The sequence below is a fragment of the Diorhabda sublineata genome, chromosome 11 (genome assembly GCF_026230105.1).
Source record: "Diorhabda sublineata isolate icDioSubl1.1 chromosome 11, icDioSubl1.1, whole genome shotgun sequence".
In the NCBI taxonomy this organism is placed as follows: Eukaryota; Metazoa; Arthropoda; class Insecta; order Coleoptera; family Chrysomelidae; genus Diorhabda; species Diorhabda sublineata.
This window is the reverse complement of record NC_079484.1, coordinates 3,598,473-3,615,891: the sequence shown is the minus strand read 5'-3', so window position 1 is coordinate 3,615,891 and position 17,419 is coordinate 3,598,473. Positions and strand designations below refer to the sequence as shown.

Here is a 17,419-nt window from a genome sequence, read left to right as displayed (position 1 = left end):
TACTACTTCATTAGGACCTTTACGTTCTAATAATGTTAAAAAACAAACTTAACAATTATTTCGTTAACGTTTTTAAAATTATTAGCTTTCTTAGATCTGTAGATAGATTTGAGCTAGTGCAAATCATACTCAGCATTCAAAACAAAACTTCCTAAATTGTATTATTATCAATCAAACCAAACCGTTATTTTTTATTATCTAATTAAAAACTGTCTCTGTTATTCCTTTTAGATGTTTTTCCACAACATTTTTTTGTCTTTCAGCTTTTTAATGATAATTTGAAGTTGCATATTGGATAGTCATAATCTGCTTCAAATTTCTACGTTCATATTTATCTCTTTCAGTTATGCATGGTTCTAATAAAAGTATCAGACATATCCAACGAAGCGAGGCCTATGGACGTAGCTGAACCATGGCTTGATAAACTCCTCCAGGAATTCTTCAAGCAAAGCGACGCTGAAAAACTGGAAGGATTGCCAGTTACACCGTTTATGGATCGTGAAAAAATTACCAAACCATCTTCACAGTGCTCTTTTATCGGATTTGTATTACTGCCTTTATTTGAGGCACTAGGAGAACTTTTCATTGAATTACAGGTAATATGTGAATCAAATTTTGTAGTTTTTTTTTAATTCCACGAAATCCTTCAATAATTTTATCCTGTATTGCTATAAATTATCCGATTCAATAACATTGATGCCCTCGATTACCAAATCAATGCATTTTATCCAATAGTGCATCTAGTTTGAAATATTGAAGAAAATCATCGTTTTTCTAATAAATAACTAATTTCCACGTTTCTCAATTTTTATAATGATGTTCAGGAACATTTTTATATCATTTTATAATAGCAAAATATAAATCCCATCCCTCTACTCACCAGAGCGAATGTGATATTAAATCTGAAATACGTGATGCATTTTGATAATTTTTGCACATCGTCTTGACTGGAAAACACTTTATGTCAACATATTAAAACGACAGTTGGATTTTTCCGCTTTCAAGAATGTTTTTCTTACCTTATATCGTTTTCTGCTAACAATTTACGAACTATAATTCAGTGTTTTCTTTATTAAATTATATTCATTCATATTCACAATCTTTCTCTTCAAAAAAAAAATTAAAATACTGAGATGCTACGTTTTCTCTGTCCTGCTGAGTCCTGGAACGAAAATAGGCCATCCAAGCCAAAAATTTGGAAAAAGAGGTTCAAGAAAAAGACGAATACCTTGGAATAAGAACCGGGTTCAATAAAATCTCCCCACAGTCTTTCGCATTGCTGCTGACAGAATAAAATTGCAATGAAAATCACCAGCTTTGGTCACAGATAGACCCCAAATAAAAACTTGGAAACATGGTTTATTTTTTTCTCTTTTTCTATCATCCGTTCATTCATCAAAAACTGCTTTTTATCTATGGTAGCACATCAAGTGATTTCGAATCTTTAAACCAGTAATGAAAGTTCATTGTCGTTCAACTGTAGCTAAAGCAGTTTCACAAAAACTTGGAGCTTTAATACCACAAAACAATATATTCCGTAGCAGCTTCTGACGCTCTACAAGACCTAGATTCCTCCTTATTTGAAGTATTGCTTGCACATTGGGATTTCTGTATGCTCGATTAATGATGTGATCCATTTGGAACATGTTTTGTAATCGATGGACGAGAAAATACCTTGAAAGGGTTTGTTTTTTGATAAAAAATGTTGGTTACTTTATCAAATTTTAACGAAATATTGGGAAGAATTGCTTCTAGTAAAAATATAATGAGTATTTATTGTCTTATTCAGGATTTAATAATTGTACCTGTTCGAGACGCACTTGACTACTATCGAAGACTTAATGAAGCAACGAGGGAAGAAAGACTGCACCGTAAAAGTATAGTAGAAACAACTCTAGCCGACCATAGCCCGTCATCTCAAAGCTCTGATCCAAATGTGCCAAAATCTAATTCTAATGCGAACATTAAAATGAAGAAGAGCTTCAGCTTTCAACAAACACGTTCCAGGTGAGTACAAACTTTCTGTCATTACATCTATACCAGGAAAGGAGCCTTTAAAAATGATAAAAAGATAAAAACTGAAAATGAAATGAAAGGAAAAGCTTCCAGAAAGATTTCAGTCTCACCAAATCCGTCCTATTCGCTCAAAAACAGAATGTTTCTAAAAAGAAGGACAAACAACCGTAACAAATATGTTGTCAGTGGTTCTAGGACTGTAATAATTGTTGGAGACGAAATTTTCAGCCAATAATTTTTTAATAAATAATGTTTACAGCATCAGTACCATCAGTAACATTCTTATTATTTAACTTTGTTTTATGGGATTAAAAGCCATTGTTGTCAATAAATTTCCCATGAGAAGCACGTTCTAAATGGAAAAAACGGATGTTAATCGAAAGAATGCCAATACAAAATATCAATAAAAGCATAGCTTCAGCTTCCATCTGACAATAAAAAGAACTTCTTCGCTTTTAAAAAGTATTTCGTGAAAGCTTGAAAGTTATAGAAACTCAGCCTTTGTAGGAACTCGTACAATAAATTTATTGTCTTTGTGAAAAATACAAGAAATATGAGGACAGGATATAAGTTTTTATAAAATTAATACATAAAAAAAATTTGAGACCAAATCTTACACTCATACAAAAAGTTTCTACTTATACAATATGTTATGGAAGTTGTATGTATGTATCATCATCATTAACACGTTCAAATTCTTGGCAAAAGTCTTCGAAAATGCTAAAGAATTAAATAAAACGCAAAGTTGTGAACTGATTCACATTTTTTTCACATAACCTCAAAATCCAAATAACCATCATTATCTTTTAGAAAATAACATTTCTTTTCCTAGATCGCGGTCATCGGACGAAGAAATCACAGACAATGACGCCGCTACAGGACCAGGTGACGGACAAAGTCTCGAAGATGTTCAAGAAGATACAGAAAGCGGAGATTCGGAAACGGCTAACGAAGTCGAAGTTTCGGAGAAAGCTTTGAAGTTTAAAATATCCACGGAAAGCAGTATTACTACTACTGGTAGAAAAAGTTATCCAGGATCTCGTAAAGGTAGCAGAGAAAGAGTTCAGCATCTCAATCATTCGGAAATAGCAAAGATGGTGGCTAAAGGAAAACTACGGTAAGGCCTAACCAACTAATATTTACTTTCCTTACGGTAAACAAGATATATAATTGTTGATGGTAGAGAATGACGAATCCAATGGTACCCTTCGATCAAAATCTAAAGAAACTTGAGTTCAAACTTCGCTTCTTCAACATGAACTCTTTTAAGAGCCATAATATAGATCTGATTGGTACAAAATTAATATTTCTAATGGTGTCAGACGTTATAGCGGAAATCAGGAAAACGGCCATGTTGTTTCTGTCACTCAAGGAAAGCGCGCGAAATTTAAACACGTTCTTCTACAGTTTCTTTTTGGTTTTGGTTTATTTTTACACTCACTAAATGCCGTTATAAACTGGCCGTTATTCACAAACATAAACAAGAGATTTCTGCATATACTATATCAATAATGACCTCTTAAATGATCTCGAATTAAAAAAAATACTGACTGGGGGACTGGGGGAAAATAACTCTTTTATACGGTAAAAAAAAGGTGTAAGTGATCTTCCTACAGTATTTGCAGCATATGTTGACATTTTCTATAAGGATATGTGGTAGTACTAGTTCTTTTTCAATACTTTTCCAATACTTTACAGTTTGAACTTCGTTCATCGTATATTCGAGATTTTCCCAATCAAATATTGCGGTTACGTTTCTTTTCTGTTTCAGATGTGGAGGTTTGAGCTTCGATCAACACTGTCTAGTGGGGAACAAGAAACTGTCCTTCGATCCCCCTGAGTTTTTAGACGAATACGCTTTAACACTTAAGAAGAAGTTCGAAGAAGGTCTAGCAAGCAACAAATTTGAATCCGATGAAGAAAAAGACGATACAGAAGACGGCGAGTATATTTTATCCAAAGAAACGCTGAATTTGAACAAACGAAATTCCGAACATTCCGTAAAAGTTCCTTCGGTGAACGAAGAGAAGAAAAGCATTTTAAAGTATAGTGAAAAAACTTATACCACTGAACAAAGACTTAAAACGAACAATGACGAAGATGCTGCAACCAAAGAGGACATCGAATGTCCAAACTATACGCGTAAAAATAGTATTAAAAATTGTAGTGACCAACAAGTGGGTGGTAACAGTATTTTTGTGCAAAGGGAGGATGCTAAGACGAGTCGATCGATTTTTTCGCGGTTTAGACAGTTAACGGACAGGCTAGGACTTTCAGATAAAGAACCCAAAGTGAAAATTATAAAAGCAGCGACGAAAAATAATAATTGTTCGAAGGGTACACCACAGAAAGGTAATATTGCCAAAAAAAAGTCCAATTAAAATCTAAATTTGATTCAAAACTTCTCAATTATTACAAAACAATCAATTGATTAGTAAATATTTTGATTTTGACAAAATCAATTAATTTCAATCAAAAATACTGAATTTAGTGACAGTGAAATATTATGAATTAACAAAAAATTGGCGACATCTAAAGTAATGAAACAAAATCAAATCTCCATTTGTTAAAGCTTCTTATACATTTAAACATCAAATTGTTTACTAACTCTGCATGTTACAAACAAACAAAAAGGCCTTCTCAGACATTATCTCTTCAAAATAAGACCACAAAAAATATGATATAAATAAGCCACAAGCAAATAAACAAAATTTCAAGTCATTACTCGATCCTCTACGAAACTTTAGCTTCGACAAAAATTGGAACGGGACTGACTTCACCGTCTATATTAGTGGACGAGCAAGTTGTCCATTTTAAAATTGGAATAATCAATCTTTTTTAGCCGTTTGAAAAACACAATGACATTTTCCACGAAGTGTAAGTTACCCATTTTAATATGAGTCCTCATGGATCCACAAATTATAAAGAAACTCCAATGTTTAGATAATCATTCTGAAACTGAAATTATTCCTGAATTCCTTAAGAATTCAGTCACTATATTTACGTATGTGTAGATTTATTATATCATATTGAATTTTCAAGGATTTTTGACACCAACAAAATTCCTAGAAAGTTTTAGATTTTACGGGGACTTTTTTGGCAGGCAAGAAAAGGTCAGATAGTGCATATTACAAACTGGATGATGTGAAGAAAGCTAGTACGCTACCAAAAACTAAAGGAAGTAATAAGAAAACGTGGAAATTATTTGTAGGAAAGCAGAAGAGTTGGGCTTCCGATGCAGCAGTCGACGAATTGGATTTGGACAATCAATCACTTCCTTCTACTTCCCAGGTACGTGATGTTAAATAATAAACGTTGTCATTTCTCAATTATATGTTTTTTTTTGTGAAGGTTCAAAGCAACTGCGCAAGTCCTAAGTTAGGTAACTTCAAGAGCGAATCGTCGCTTAGGAAAGAAGATTCAACTACTAACAACGTTGTTGACAAATGTATCGTCAAGCTACAGGAAATTACAAATGACGAAATTTTAGTCATAAACGAAAAAGACCCTACTCTGATATGACAAGAGGTTAACGTCCCTGAAAAAGAAAGTTTTACCAGATATATATTTTGTCGTTGCTGTAAATACAGGCCAAACGCTAGAGAAAATGTTTAGAATTGAATTTCTTATTTATTTTTATTTAGTTGAATTTTTCATTATAATCGCTATTTATTTTTATTTAACCGAAGCAAATATTATTTGTATGGATTCGTCTCTCTGAAGATTATTTCGAAAATATTCAGAAATACGTAATAGTTTTGTCTGTGATTTTTATCTAAAAATATTTCATTTCGGCAAGGACGTACCCAGCGAGGGGCAGGTGTGTATTGGTGGAAGGTGAGGGGTCTCTAACCAGAGAATACAACTAGTTGCTTGAATGTCGATAGAAATAATTGTACAGTCGTTTCCAATTTTCTATAGAAAATCTGAAAGCATCCGCTTCTTGTGGACCATATTAATTACAATGTTTACTACCATAGCACCAACACACAATTACATAAACTGAGTTTTCGTCTTCGGGGACCTGGGGCGAAAAGTTTGTTCAAAGTTAGTTGAAGAAAGTAAAAGAAAAAGCAAACAAAAGTTTTTATTGCCGAGCCGATCACTAGAGTGTGCCAAAGTACAAATATTACTAAGGAGTTAATTCACTTGAGGCAAGAATTTATACTATTCGTCATAGATTTTTTAAGGATTTTAAAAAGCGGAAAGCAGTCGGAATAATTCTTAATTTCAATAGGGAAATGAAAGCATATTCCTGGATTTCTAGCTTGTGCTTGGTTTTGTACATGCAAATCCTTATTCTCAAACTCCCACGAGTCGTTGTGTTTTTAATTTTCAGTTGAAACAATTTCTTCTGAAAGCTCTACAAAATTGGTTTTATCAAATTCTGTACGCGACACTCAGAAACACACGTGTTGTTCACACATAAACACCATTAAAAATGATTTATGTGCCGTAAATTTGCTTAAACAAATATTCGATTATAATAAATGTTTTTGTTCTTTTGGTAATATTGATTGTATTTCAAACAGAGTAGCAGTGTGTTCAGGAAAAGCAACTCGTTGATTTCGACCAATTTCTATATCATTTCCAAATGAAACTTCGCGCTATAACTTGTCTTATTTCCTACAGAATCAGTTGTTGCTGTAGAACCAAAACTCGACGTTAATTTTTTGTCAAATGCTTCTTTCTTTCAGTATAATTCAGCTCATGGAAACCTATTACGTATTTTATTTGAAATAACAGATAGACGAATCAAAAAAAGGCAACGTAAAAGGTTTTTAATGGAGTGATGGACGAAATCAGATACCAAAGAAAAGTTGGTTCTAAAAATACATATAAATTAATAAAATAATGGGTTTCATACAGACCAAATATGACAATAGAAACTAAATGTTGATAGAGATCATTTTTGCTAATAAATTATACGAGGTGCATAACGTAAGTTTACCTATTTAAAAGAAGGATCTAATATTTATTGGCAACAAATATGGCAATGTTTTAACTATTTTCAACATACCCTCCAGTATAATTGTGAAGAATAGAACATTAATTACCCTTGCAAAAAAATTTACTACCTGGATAAGCGTATATAACGGGTAGTATTAGTTTTAAATTATCTGTATCTGAAATTGAAGAAATCAATACTTTATTTGAATACATAAAAGATAATTCACAATTGTGTTTTCTTTTTAGCATTTTTGCCTGCTTCTAACATTCTTTGACTAGATTTTGAATCAATTATAAACCGCTAAATTTGACTAAAACAGTTTACTTTTATTTCCAATCATAATCATAACATAACATAAGTACATGAACTCTTTTTGACCTTCAAGTGTGTTGAATTATTATTGATTCATATATTTTTAGAACCACAGCTGTCTCATAATATCTCACAAATAGCTATTAGTCGAGAAGCTGGCTACATAAAACAGCATCGATAAGGTACACTACGGCCTTTTTGGCACTCTGTACAGGTCGGATATGAAAATGTCAGCCGGTTTTCCCGGGCGAAAAAATGAGCTGAAAAACCTAATATGGTACACGAGTGAAAACTCTGGGATTGTGGGGTTCGAACCTCAAATAAGAACGCTGAAACAACGCCAGAAGCTTAGGAGGTCGGAAAGCCTAGCCAGAAGTTAAAATTCGTCCGAAAAATGAAGCGAACGTGAGGCCACACTCTCAACTAGTAGCGGTGTAATAGCGAAGCATCATCTTACCCCAACGATCTTCAAAGTTTCTTGGGGCACCATTAGCCGACAAACATTACTGAAGGACTTTTGGCAAAGATACAACGGTTTCCAGACATTTTTAACAAAAGTTCATGAAAATAATTTTCATTAGAGCCCAGAGCGAAAAGTTCATTTCACAAGTACGTTGATTTTCCTTATTTTTTTCGACCTGTGAAACTTCTGGCGTTATTACACCACTTTTGGTTAAGACCACAAAAGTCAAGTAAAAAAGTCTGACGCGTATACCACGTGAGGTTTTTCTGATGAATTTTCCGGCACTTTTGGTCCTGATCTGCACAACTTCTGGCGCTATTACACCGCTACTAGTTGAGACTCCGGCCTCACGTTCCACAATGTTTCACTCGTGTACCAAATCGGGTTTTTCGGACGAATTTTCTGGCACTTTCGGTCACTTCTGGCTAGGCTTTCCGACTTCCAAAACTTCTGGCGTTATTACAGCGTTCTTATTTGAGGTGCGGACCCCACGATCCAAGATTTTTCACTTTTGTATCATATGAGGTTTTCCAGGTCATTTTTTCGGCCGGGAAAACCGGCTGGCATTTTCATATCCGACCTGTACAGAGTACCAGAAATGCTCAAACGTCGTGTACCTTATCGATGCTGTTTTCTGTAGCCAGCTCTGTAACTATATCTGGAATTTTAGGTTGAAATAGTTGTAGCTAACTAAATAAAGATTGCAGCACATCAAGTTTTGATCAAAGAATTTAATAATCAAATATAGTTTTCTACAATACTTTAAACAATTACACAAAAGTTTCTTATCTTTCATAAAAAAACAACACTGTATATTTTTGTAAACTTTATAGAGTTGTTTTTATGTAATATACTCAGTGATGTAGAAACTCAAACAACTAATAAAAATTCATTTACGATTATATTGGAAATATATATCTCAAAGTACAGTACATATATAAAATTATTAAAATATTTCTTCAACTTTCTGTTATAAATTCTTTTATAATCCATGATCTATAATGACAGAAACATTTTGATAACATTCACTTATGTCCCATGTTCAAATGAGAAACAAATCCGGCAATCTTGGGAACCTAGTTAAGAGTGAAACTTTGAGGAAACAAATCAAAGATAGTTCCAATATTTCCTCAATGCATCTTCTATCTATGTTTCTTTGGCAAAAACATCTGTCTCTAATATTCCAGATGGTCTTCGTGACTTGGTACACACGATCTATGGTATTATATACAAGGTTATCTATTATAGGGTATATATACAACCCCTGTCTAATCTACAAAGAACTAAATGGTTTTTTGCTTTTACCATTGAGTTAAATTGATATTTAAACTGCTGAAACTTTGAAGGAAACGAGGTAAATATGGTTCCAATGTTTCCTCAATGTATCGACGTGCATTCAAATTGTTTCTGGAGAATATTCGCATCCTATACGTTATGCTATAACACAATTCAGGCCCATATGAAAAAAGTTAATCTATAAATTTTTTCGAGCAACATTTGATGAATTACTTTGCCTACTGTAAACATGGTTTTCGTGTCCACCAAATTCGGGACTTTCTAAACGTACAGTTACATATTAAATATCAAATATTATTAAAAAAAAGTAAACTTGGAGTATTAAAAAATATATTTGAAAACTACTAAATTGCTTAAGTAATAATGACACACAGTATGATGCAAATACAAATGTAAACCAATAATTTGTAGTGCTATTGTCTTCCTAACATCTGACATACTTCTGTTTATACCAACAGCACTTTCTCATCTTTCCAACGAACCCATTGAGCACTATGAAGACTTTTATTATAAATATTTATATATCACTGAGTATATTCTTACTTGCGAAACGTGTTTTTGTGGGAATGATCGTAAATTTCCAAAATTGTAGATTGTTTACCAAGTAAACCAATATCAAAACTGTAAAGTATTTTAACATAAAATAGAAAAAAATTTATCTCCATTATAAATCTATTCTGTTGAAATTTTTGTTCGCCTTATTTTGTAGTGAAAAATTTACCCTCAAATCTATAGATGTTTATATTTTATTAAAATCTGAACATATCCAAATAATCTTTTATCTAAAAACTAAAACTTTTATATAAAAAAATTTACTTTTCTAAAATTTTTGAAACCAAAACAACAGTCTTTCATTCTTTTAACACGTCGAGCCCCGGTGCGGCCCATAGACCCACAACTGAGTGTTCCCCACAGCCCAGAGCGTATTTTATTTCAAAATTCCTCTACGACCCAAAGAACCGCATTTAAATATGTTTTACAGTGTATTAGGACCGTCCTGGGTCCTTGAAACATTATCCTATTTTTGGTACATTTTATTTATTTTTTTCACGATCCATTTGGACATAAATCTTTTCATATTTTTTTATGGTTTTTTGAAAATAATATCAATTATAATTTTTAATTTGTACTAAGTTTAAATTACCTGTAACTATTTTTGATAAATTTTATGTTTAAGGGTATAAAAAATGACAAATTTGGAATCAAATTAGAAAGAATTTAGATAAATATAAATGATTCACTTAATATTGTCTATCACGCATTTTTCTAAATGTTTCAACACATAATAAACATAGCAGATAAGTAAATATGACCTCAAAAAGAATTTATTTTTGATCCCATATAATATTTTTCAAAAGTACATTTTTTACTTTACATAAAACACAAATAAAAATATTGAGTTCAGGGGAAAGTTTATCAATTTAGGTTAGGGCTCAACGTGTTAAATCATATACAAAAAAAACAATCTATATTCAAAATAGAATTTATCAATTACATATATCTCGTATTTGCTCTCTTATATATACAGGGTGATCGGCTATGAAAATTGATAACATGGCGTGTGCCATAATAACTGTCAATGATCCAAATACTATTTAAAATATCAATTTTATATTCCGACAAAATAAATCACTTGTTTCCCTTTCAGACTTGATTTATCACAGATTAAACATGGACTGCTACTTCTTCTATTCTTCTCGGCAAAAAGAAATACGTCAACCAGATGAAAATTTCAATCGATTTCTTGAAAATAGGAATTCAATTGTTGAAAATCGATTCCACTTTATATATGCATTAATTGTGTAAAGCTCTCGCAGCTGTGATCAATTGCACTGCTACTGGACGTTTTGTTAACGTGTGATTGACATCTTCAGAGGATGCCTCTTGCTCCAACTGATTCTAACAGTAGCGGTAGTTGTTTTTTAGAAGTTAATAATAAAATTTGGATTCATTCGAACCATTTGACAAGTCTGAAATCATTTTAAAAGAAAATTTCGTTTCATTTGGTCATTGAAAACAGCCAACAAAACAGAGAATCATCCATAGACGTGCAAGATCCTTTTTACATCAATCCTTTTAGATGATTTGCCATTTATTTTCTCAGCTAAAGTAGTGTACTATGGTCTAAGTGGTTTATGTAAACTTAAGGACACATTTTCTTTTTAACTCACGAACTTTTAACAAAAATTTAAAACTAGTTGCATGTCTGAGCGTCCTTGGATATTCAAGGATAGGTCTTCATCTTCGTCGTGTATACGTAGTTTTCAGTTCAGTTTGTTTCAGGAGTTATTTGTTCATTTTTGTGAAAATTTCGCTGCATATACCAGTTAACAAAGAAATCTACTGATTCTCCACTCAATACTTTCCATAAGCTGAAACTTGAAGATTGAGTTCGTTTTTAAAACAAAGGTTCTCTTTTTTTGTAGGATTACAGTCAAAAATCGGAATCAATCCGGTCGAATACATTGTAAAAATGAGGGATTTACCGCAGTTCTAATTTACTGGCTTATTATCCAATATTTATTAAGTTTTGCATCTTCTACATAAAGGACTTTTCAGTAATGATCCAAACAAGGCTGACTGCAAAAAGTCACCAGTCTGAAAGCGGTTTAACAATGTTAATAGTTTTCAGATGTCGGAATATAAAACTCCATTTCTATGTACTGACCAATTTTCATTTAGAAGATGATTAAATTAAAACCGTCCGGTCAATTTAGAGTACATATCGCGTACAGCTAAAAACTGGCGTGGTTATTCGAAACGCTATTATAAATGAAAAGTTACTCGAGACCAAAATTCGCAAAATTGCGTTTTTCGCTTTTTTCAGTAGAAAATTAATCATACAAAAATTGTGACTCATACTTATCTATAAGAAATGTCTTAGTACTTTTTTTCTAAAAGCAAGCGTTTCTGAAATATAGGGCGTTCTTTTACTTGCTGGTTGCAAGTAATTTGCTTCCATAGCTATGCATCATGAATCCCCATACGACTCGACACCTGGTACATTCACGAGAATAACTATTTTGTAGCCATTTCACGGATCACCCATATTAAATAAGTGGATTGTGCCCTATATCCCTTTTTATAGTTACAAATAATTATGTTTGTGGATTAATTTTGACATTTAACTTCCCACACCATTCTTTTTATTGTAGCTAAACTTGAACCGAATAATACACTCGAAAAAGACATTTAAAATAAACTAATTTATAAGTACAAGTGTTTTTATTTTCGAAATTTATCTACAGTCTGGGTTTTTACCCCACATTCCACTACGATCGTTGGCCGAAACCCACTAGCAACACGTCACGCCACGCCACCTCACGCCACGCGACGTATATTTGTGCATATGTTTTCCCATTTAATTCAATTGTCTGCGTACATACTCAGCTACCACGCCACGCAACGCCACGCGATCCCACGTGGGGCGATTCAAAATTCTCGACGCGCGATGAAACGTGTCTTGTCTTTCTATGTCAATTTACGATTTTTGTTGATTTTATGGGCACAAAATCTTCTTTTTCTCTTGATGCATAAGCAGCACATCTTCACGTGGATGGACGTCGCATGGTGTGTTGTAGCGTGGCGTGTCATAAATTTGTACACATCAATGTACCATGCGAACCGAAGTCGCATGGCGTGGCGTGACGTGTTGCTAATGAGTTTCGATCTTAACGCTTACGATTATCCATACCAAGAGGTGAGTCGATGTAAACGTATCACAACTTTAGTGATATGTATACGTAGCGTATTTATGCATGATTAATATGAAGATTAGAGCTTCTAGAACATTTATATCTCAGAAAAAGTATTAAGACTTTTTTCATAGATAAATATAACTATTTATAATTTTTATCTGATGTAATTATTTAAACGTTTAGACGTGAAAATCCAAATTTGAGTGTTCCGAACATTCATACCAATTATTTAGGTTTATAGGAGTTTGTGAGGATTCATTAAATACTATTTTTAAGGCTAATTTGACCGGACTACAACTATTGACAAATACTGATTAACATCGATTTTGTTATGATTACACAGATTTGCATTTAAAAAAAGAACGTAAAGGTGTGTACTGGCGCTAGAAATGTATTAGAATATATTATTAAAAAAAAAAACTTTATTTATTTACTTTAGATATTGTTTTCAAAGATATTTATAAATTTTCAATACTTGTGATTCTAGTCCACTATCTTTATCATTATCGCTGATATTTACTAAGGTACCTGAATCGAATATACCCACCTTAAGGTTTGATTCTCATTTTTTCAACATTTAAACAATATAAACATGTCAAATTTATGTCATTATATAATGTTTTTATCTAGCTTCAATATCACGTATACCTCTTAATTATTTATTTTTTTAACTCTTTTAAAATAGGAGGAAATTGGCCTTGTTTCCGACTGCTGTTTTATTTAACTTCGGAAACCCCATCAGCCAATCGGCACCTGTCGTTATACCCTGGGAATTCCACGTTTTAATTATTTTGTACGCAGAATTTCTTGACGAATATACGTTTTGCTTCAATGGCTATCCTACTTTGTATAATAGGAGATACTAAGGTCCTTTCCTGTTCAACGTTTAGTAAATTTTTTCAACCCAATTCAGATTTTTTGACGTGGTATTTTATAACGTTTGGCGGCCCCACGACGTCCATATTTCGTTTTGATTACGATATTCACAAATCACATTGAACTTTTGACATTTTTGAAACTAAACTACACCACAAAAATACCATAACAAACTTACCTTTGTGTTTTATAACTTCGACACGGTTTTCGGTGAGTCGCGTCTGCCGTTCGGATACGAACCTCGAGCAATTACCGTCGCGTTTAGCTTAAAATGGGCTTTAGCTACAGCTACAGGCAATTGGTCATATTGATCGGCTGGCCATATTCGACCCAGATACCTTATATATTATTTTATATGTGTGAATTATGTAATAGAATATAGAATGTAGAATAATATTTTCCTACCAATTAACTTTTGTATTTATACAAACTTATATTTCTTTGTTGATACGTTGAGATAACAATTCGAAGTTACAACAAATTGCTCTCAAAAACCCCCAAAACGGTGCAATAGCGAAGAAATGATGATCAATTGCATTTGTAAACATAGAAGTCTTATCTACTCTGATGTACTTTTCATTCCATAAATCACAAAATATTATTCTTCCAAAATTCATTTATATACAGGGTGTCCCACGACCAATTAAACTTTAAAATTAAAACTGTATATGGCAAAATACTTATAGTAAAATTATGAAAATTTCTACGTTTTGATTTTCGGATACGATCTTTTTAACTAATATATTTTCAAACATGGCTATAACTTTGTTATCTTAAATGAAACACCCTGTATATCAATACATTTTTGAAATCTACATAAAATTTAAGTATACTTTTGTCTGAAAAGTTTTTTCGAAAAACGCATACTTTTTGAGTTATTAATTTTTTTGTGAAAAATTTAACCGTTGCAGACCCTTATAAATTATTTTTTTACGTGGATACCCTTGAACATATTAAAATGGTTTCTATTCGGTTGCTTTTAGCAAGGTCAGACGTATTTGAATCTATGTTGAAAAATTTCTTATTTTATACAGGGTGTATATAAAAAGTGCTCAAAGTTTAACTTCATGAATATCAAATTTCTTTATTTTTGTAAATAGTGCCACCCGGTTTTTTCTAATTTAATGCATTCAGGGGTAAAAAATGAGGCAAATTGAATGTTTTCTGTAAATTTTCAGAGATACAGGTGGGGTCTAAATTTTATTTTGATAAATAAAAAAGTATTTTTATTTATCTTGTCAAGGTCTGTAAACTACTTATTTAACTGTCAGTGTTACAAGTTATTACAAGAACATGTACTTTATTTGCTGCAAGTTATCCAGATAGACCACGACCGAAATCACATTCTATTGAAAGAATACTCAACAATTTGGAAACTATACGGTTCATTTGAAGCAAAAGTTAATCGAATTAAACCAGTTATTGACAATAATAATGCCGAAATTGATGATGTTGCTTATTTTACTGCTTATCCAGAAGCATCAATACGTGCTGTCGTAAAAGATCTCAGAGTAAGCAAATCGTCGATTCACCGTATTTTACAAAAACATAAAATTCATCCTTATTCTAACAATTTATGTCAAAATTTAAAACCAACTGATTTTATTAAAAGTAGAGTTTGCTGACCTTGACAAAATAAAGAAAAATACTTTTTTATTTCTTAGTGCTTGTATCAACGGGTCAAAATAAAACCCCTGAATGCATTAAAATAGAAAAAACAGGGTGGCTCTATTTAAAAAAATAAAGAAATTTGATATTTATGAAGTTAATCTTTGGATACTTCTTATACACACCCTGTATAAAATAAAAAATTTTTTATCATAGATTCAAATACTTGAGACCTTGCTAAAAGCAACCGAATAGAAACCATTTTAATATCTTCAAGGGTATCCTCGTAAAAAAATAATATATAAAGGTCTGCAACGGTCAAATTTTTTACAAAAAAATTAATAACTCAAAAAATATTCATTTTTCGAAAAAAGTTTTTGGGCAAAAGTATACTAAAATTTTACGTAAATTTCGAAAATGTATAAATATATAGGGTGTTCTATTTAAAATAACAAAGTTATAATCGACTTTCGGTAGAACTGGAAATCGGCCATCTTTGAAAATATTTTATTTAAAAAGATCGCCATATACAGATAGTTTTAACTTGTCGTGGTACACCCTGTATAGTGTGGAAACGTATAGGAATAAGAATAGGTTTCACATTAAGCGACTACACCAGGAAATAATTAAAATTATTCAGTACATTAATCAATCGTGGTGAAAATAAATCACAACTTCTCGGAGCTAGATATAATAATAAATGAGCTAAAAATGGTACTCACTCGAACTTCATGGAGATCTAATGATATTTGTCAACAAAAATTATAATTTCATGCATATTATTTGAAAAATAACATTTAATCGTCCTTGAGATTGTCGAAGCAGCTACTTTTTAGTTAGCTTTCCTCCGACTTCTTTATGTTATGCTCAAATTATTGAAATTGATACATTTCAATACATTTATTGTGATCAAATAATCATTTTTTAACTATTCTATGTCTCCCCTTTACATGAATCTGCTACAATTGCGCTCCCCTGTTACAAGTTACTAACTGACGTCATTTCTATTTTCAAAAGTTGAGTTTTTGAACTAAAATTTCATAAATTACGAACAGTGTCTCATTATCACATGAAAATATTTATAAATAAATTTGTAGAATGGGGTGATTTGCACTAAGTTGAAAACGAATGCAGGCGTTCGATTTTCAACTTATCTTAGATCGAAAAATCTTTATTTTCCTATGAATATTCGAAGAAAATTTGTTTTCACACGAGGACCACTAAAACCAACTTATATGTACCATATCTTTGTAATGAAGAAACGGAGGATTTTGGATATTATTTTGACCTCTTCTAGTACATCGATTTTATCATTAGTCTGATATAATTCAATTCATTCATGTGTAGTAACCCATATCACTAAATGTACTCAGAAGTCCAGCATCTTCGGTAGGTGCCTTGTTGACTTTCACTTTGTTAATTGTCATTTTCTTACCTGTGCTTTATCTGCTAGCTTTTCGCTATTTTCTGTTCTGATCAAGACTGAGTTTTAGTTGAACGTTTGAACGTGATAATTTATCTATTTATTTGATAATTGAACATATCATTCGACTCAAATTTGTAAAAAGATCGAAAGACAACACAAATAAACTAAAAACCTCCGTTTTTTTATAACTGAACTTTATATTTTCTCAATCCAATCTATATTCTTCCTATTGTACTAGATTGATAAGTGATAATTACTTAGAAGTTGCATATTTTACAAATAGTATGAATTAAAAAAAAAACATACGACCGTGTAAATCAATTGAAAATATTGAATAAATGTCTATAACTAAAAATTGTTGTTCCATTCAATTTTCCCGCTATTAGTACGATTTTTTTTTAATAAACATTGATTAAATGCGCCAATTTCGAAAAAAAAACATACTTCCACAATTGCAGCGAAAAGAAAGTATTTATTTCACAAATAAATTACCGATAAATTAATTATTATTATACTGATTTAAAGGTAATCTAAAAATTATTTGAAAACATCGAAAAAATTATCAAGAAATTTTATAATTGATGAAACAACCAGTATTTCAAAGCTGCTGTAATTTATTGAAACCTAAGTCTTAAAGTCATAAATCTGGTATCAAATCATAGACAAATCCAAATAGACCCCCGTCAACGTCAAAAAAAAAATTTAATCATGTCCTAGATGTTTTTGTAAATAAGATCCCAAATATCCTCGAAATAATGTCAATTTTTTGACGA

At 31.9% G+C, this 17,419-nt stretch overlaps 1 protein-coding gene across 1 annotated transcript in view; it reads left to right on the top strand.

Annotated features, from left to right (window-relative positions):
• The window catches only part of LOC130450323 (high affinity cGMP-specific 3',5'-cyclic phosphodiesterase 9A), a 180,617-nt gene extending 163,622 nt beyond the window's left edge, over positions 1-16,995 (top strand). Inside the window, exons 9-14 of the mRNA XM_056788656.1 lie at positions 345-596; positions 1,790-2,007; positions 2,849-3,133; positions 3,788-4,368; positions 5,120-5,307; positions 5,368-16,995. Coding sequence (XP_056644634.1) covers positions 345-596; positions 1,790-2,007; positions 2,849-3,133; positions 3,788-4,368; positions 5,120-5,307; positions 5,368-5,538 — 1,695 coding nt within the window. The 3' untranslated portion in view covers positions 5,539-16,995. The remainder of the gene's footprint in view (positions 1-344; positions 597-1,789; positions 2,008-2,848; positions 3,134-3,787; positions 4,369-5,119; positions 5,308-5,367) is intronic.
• The last annotated feature ends 424 nt before the right edge of the window (positions 16,996-17,419 follow it).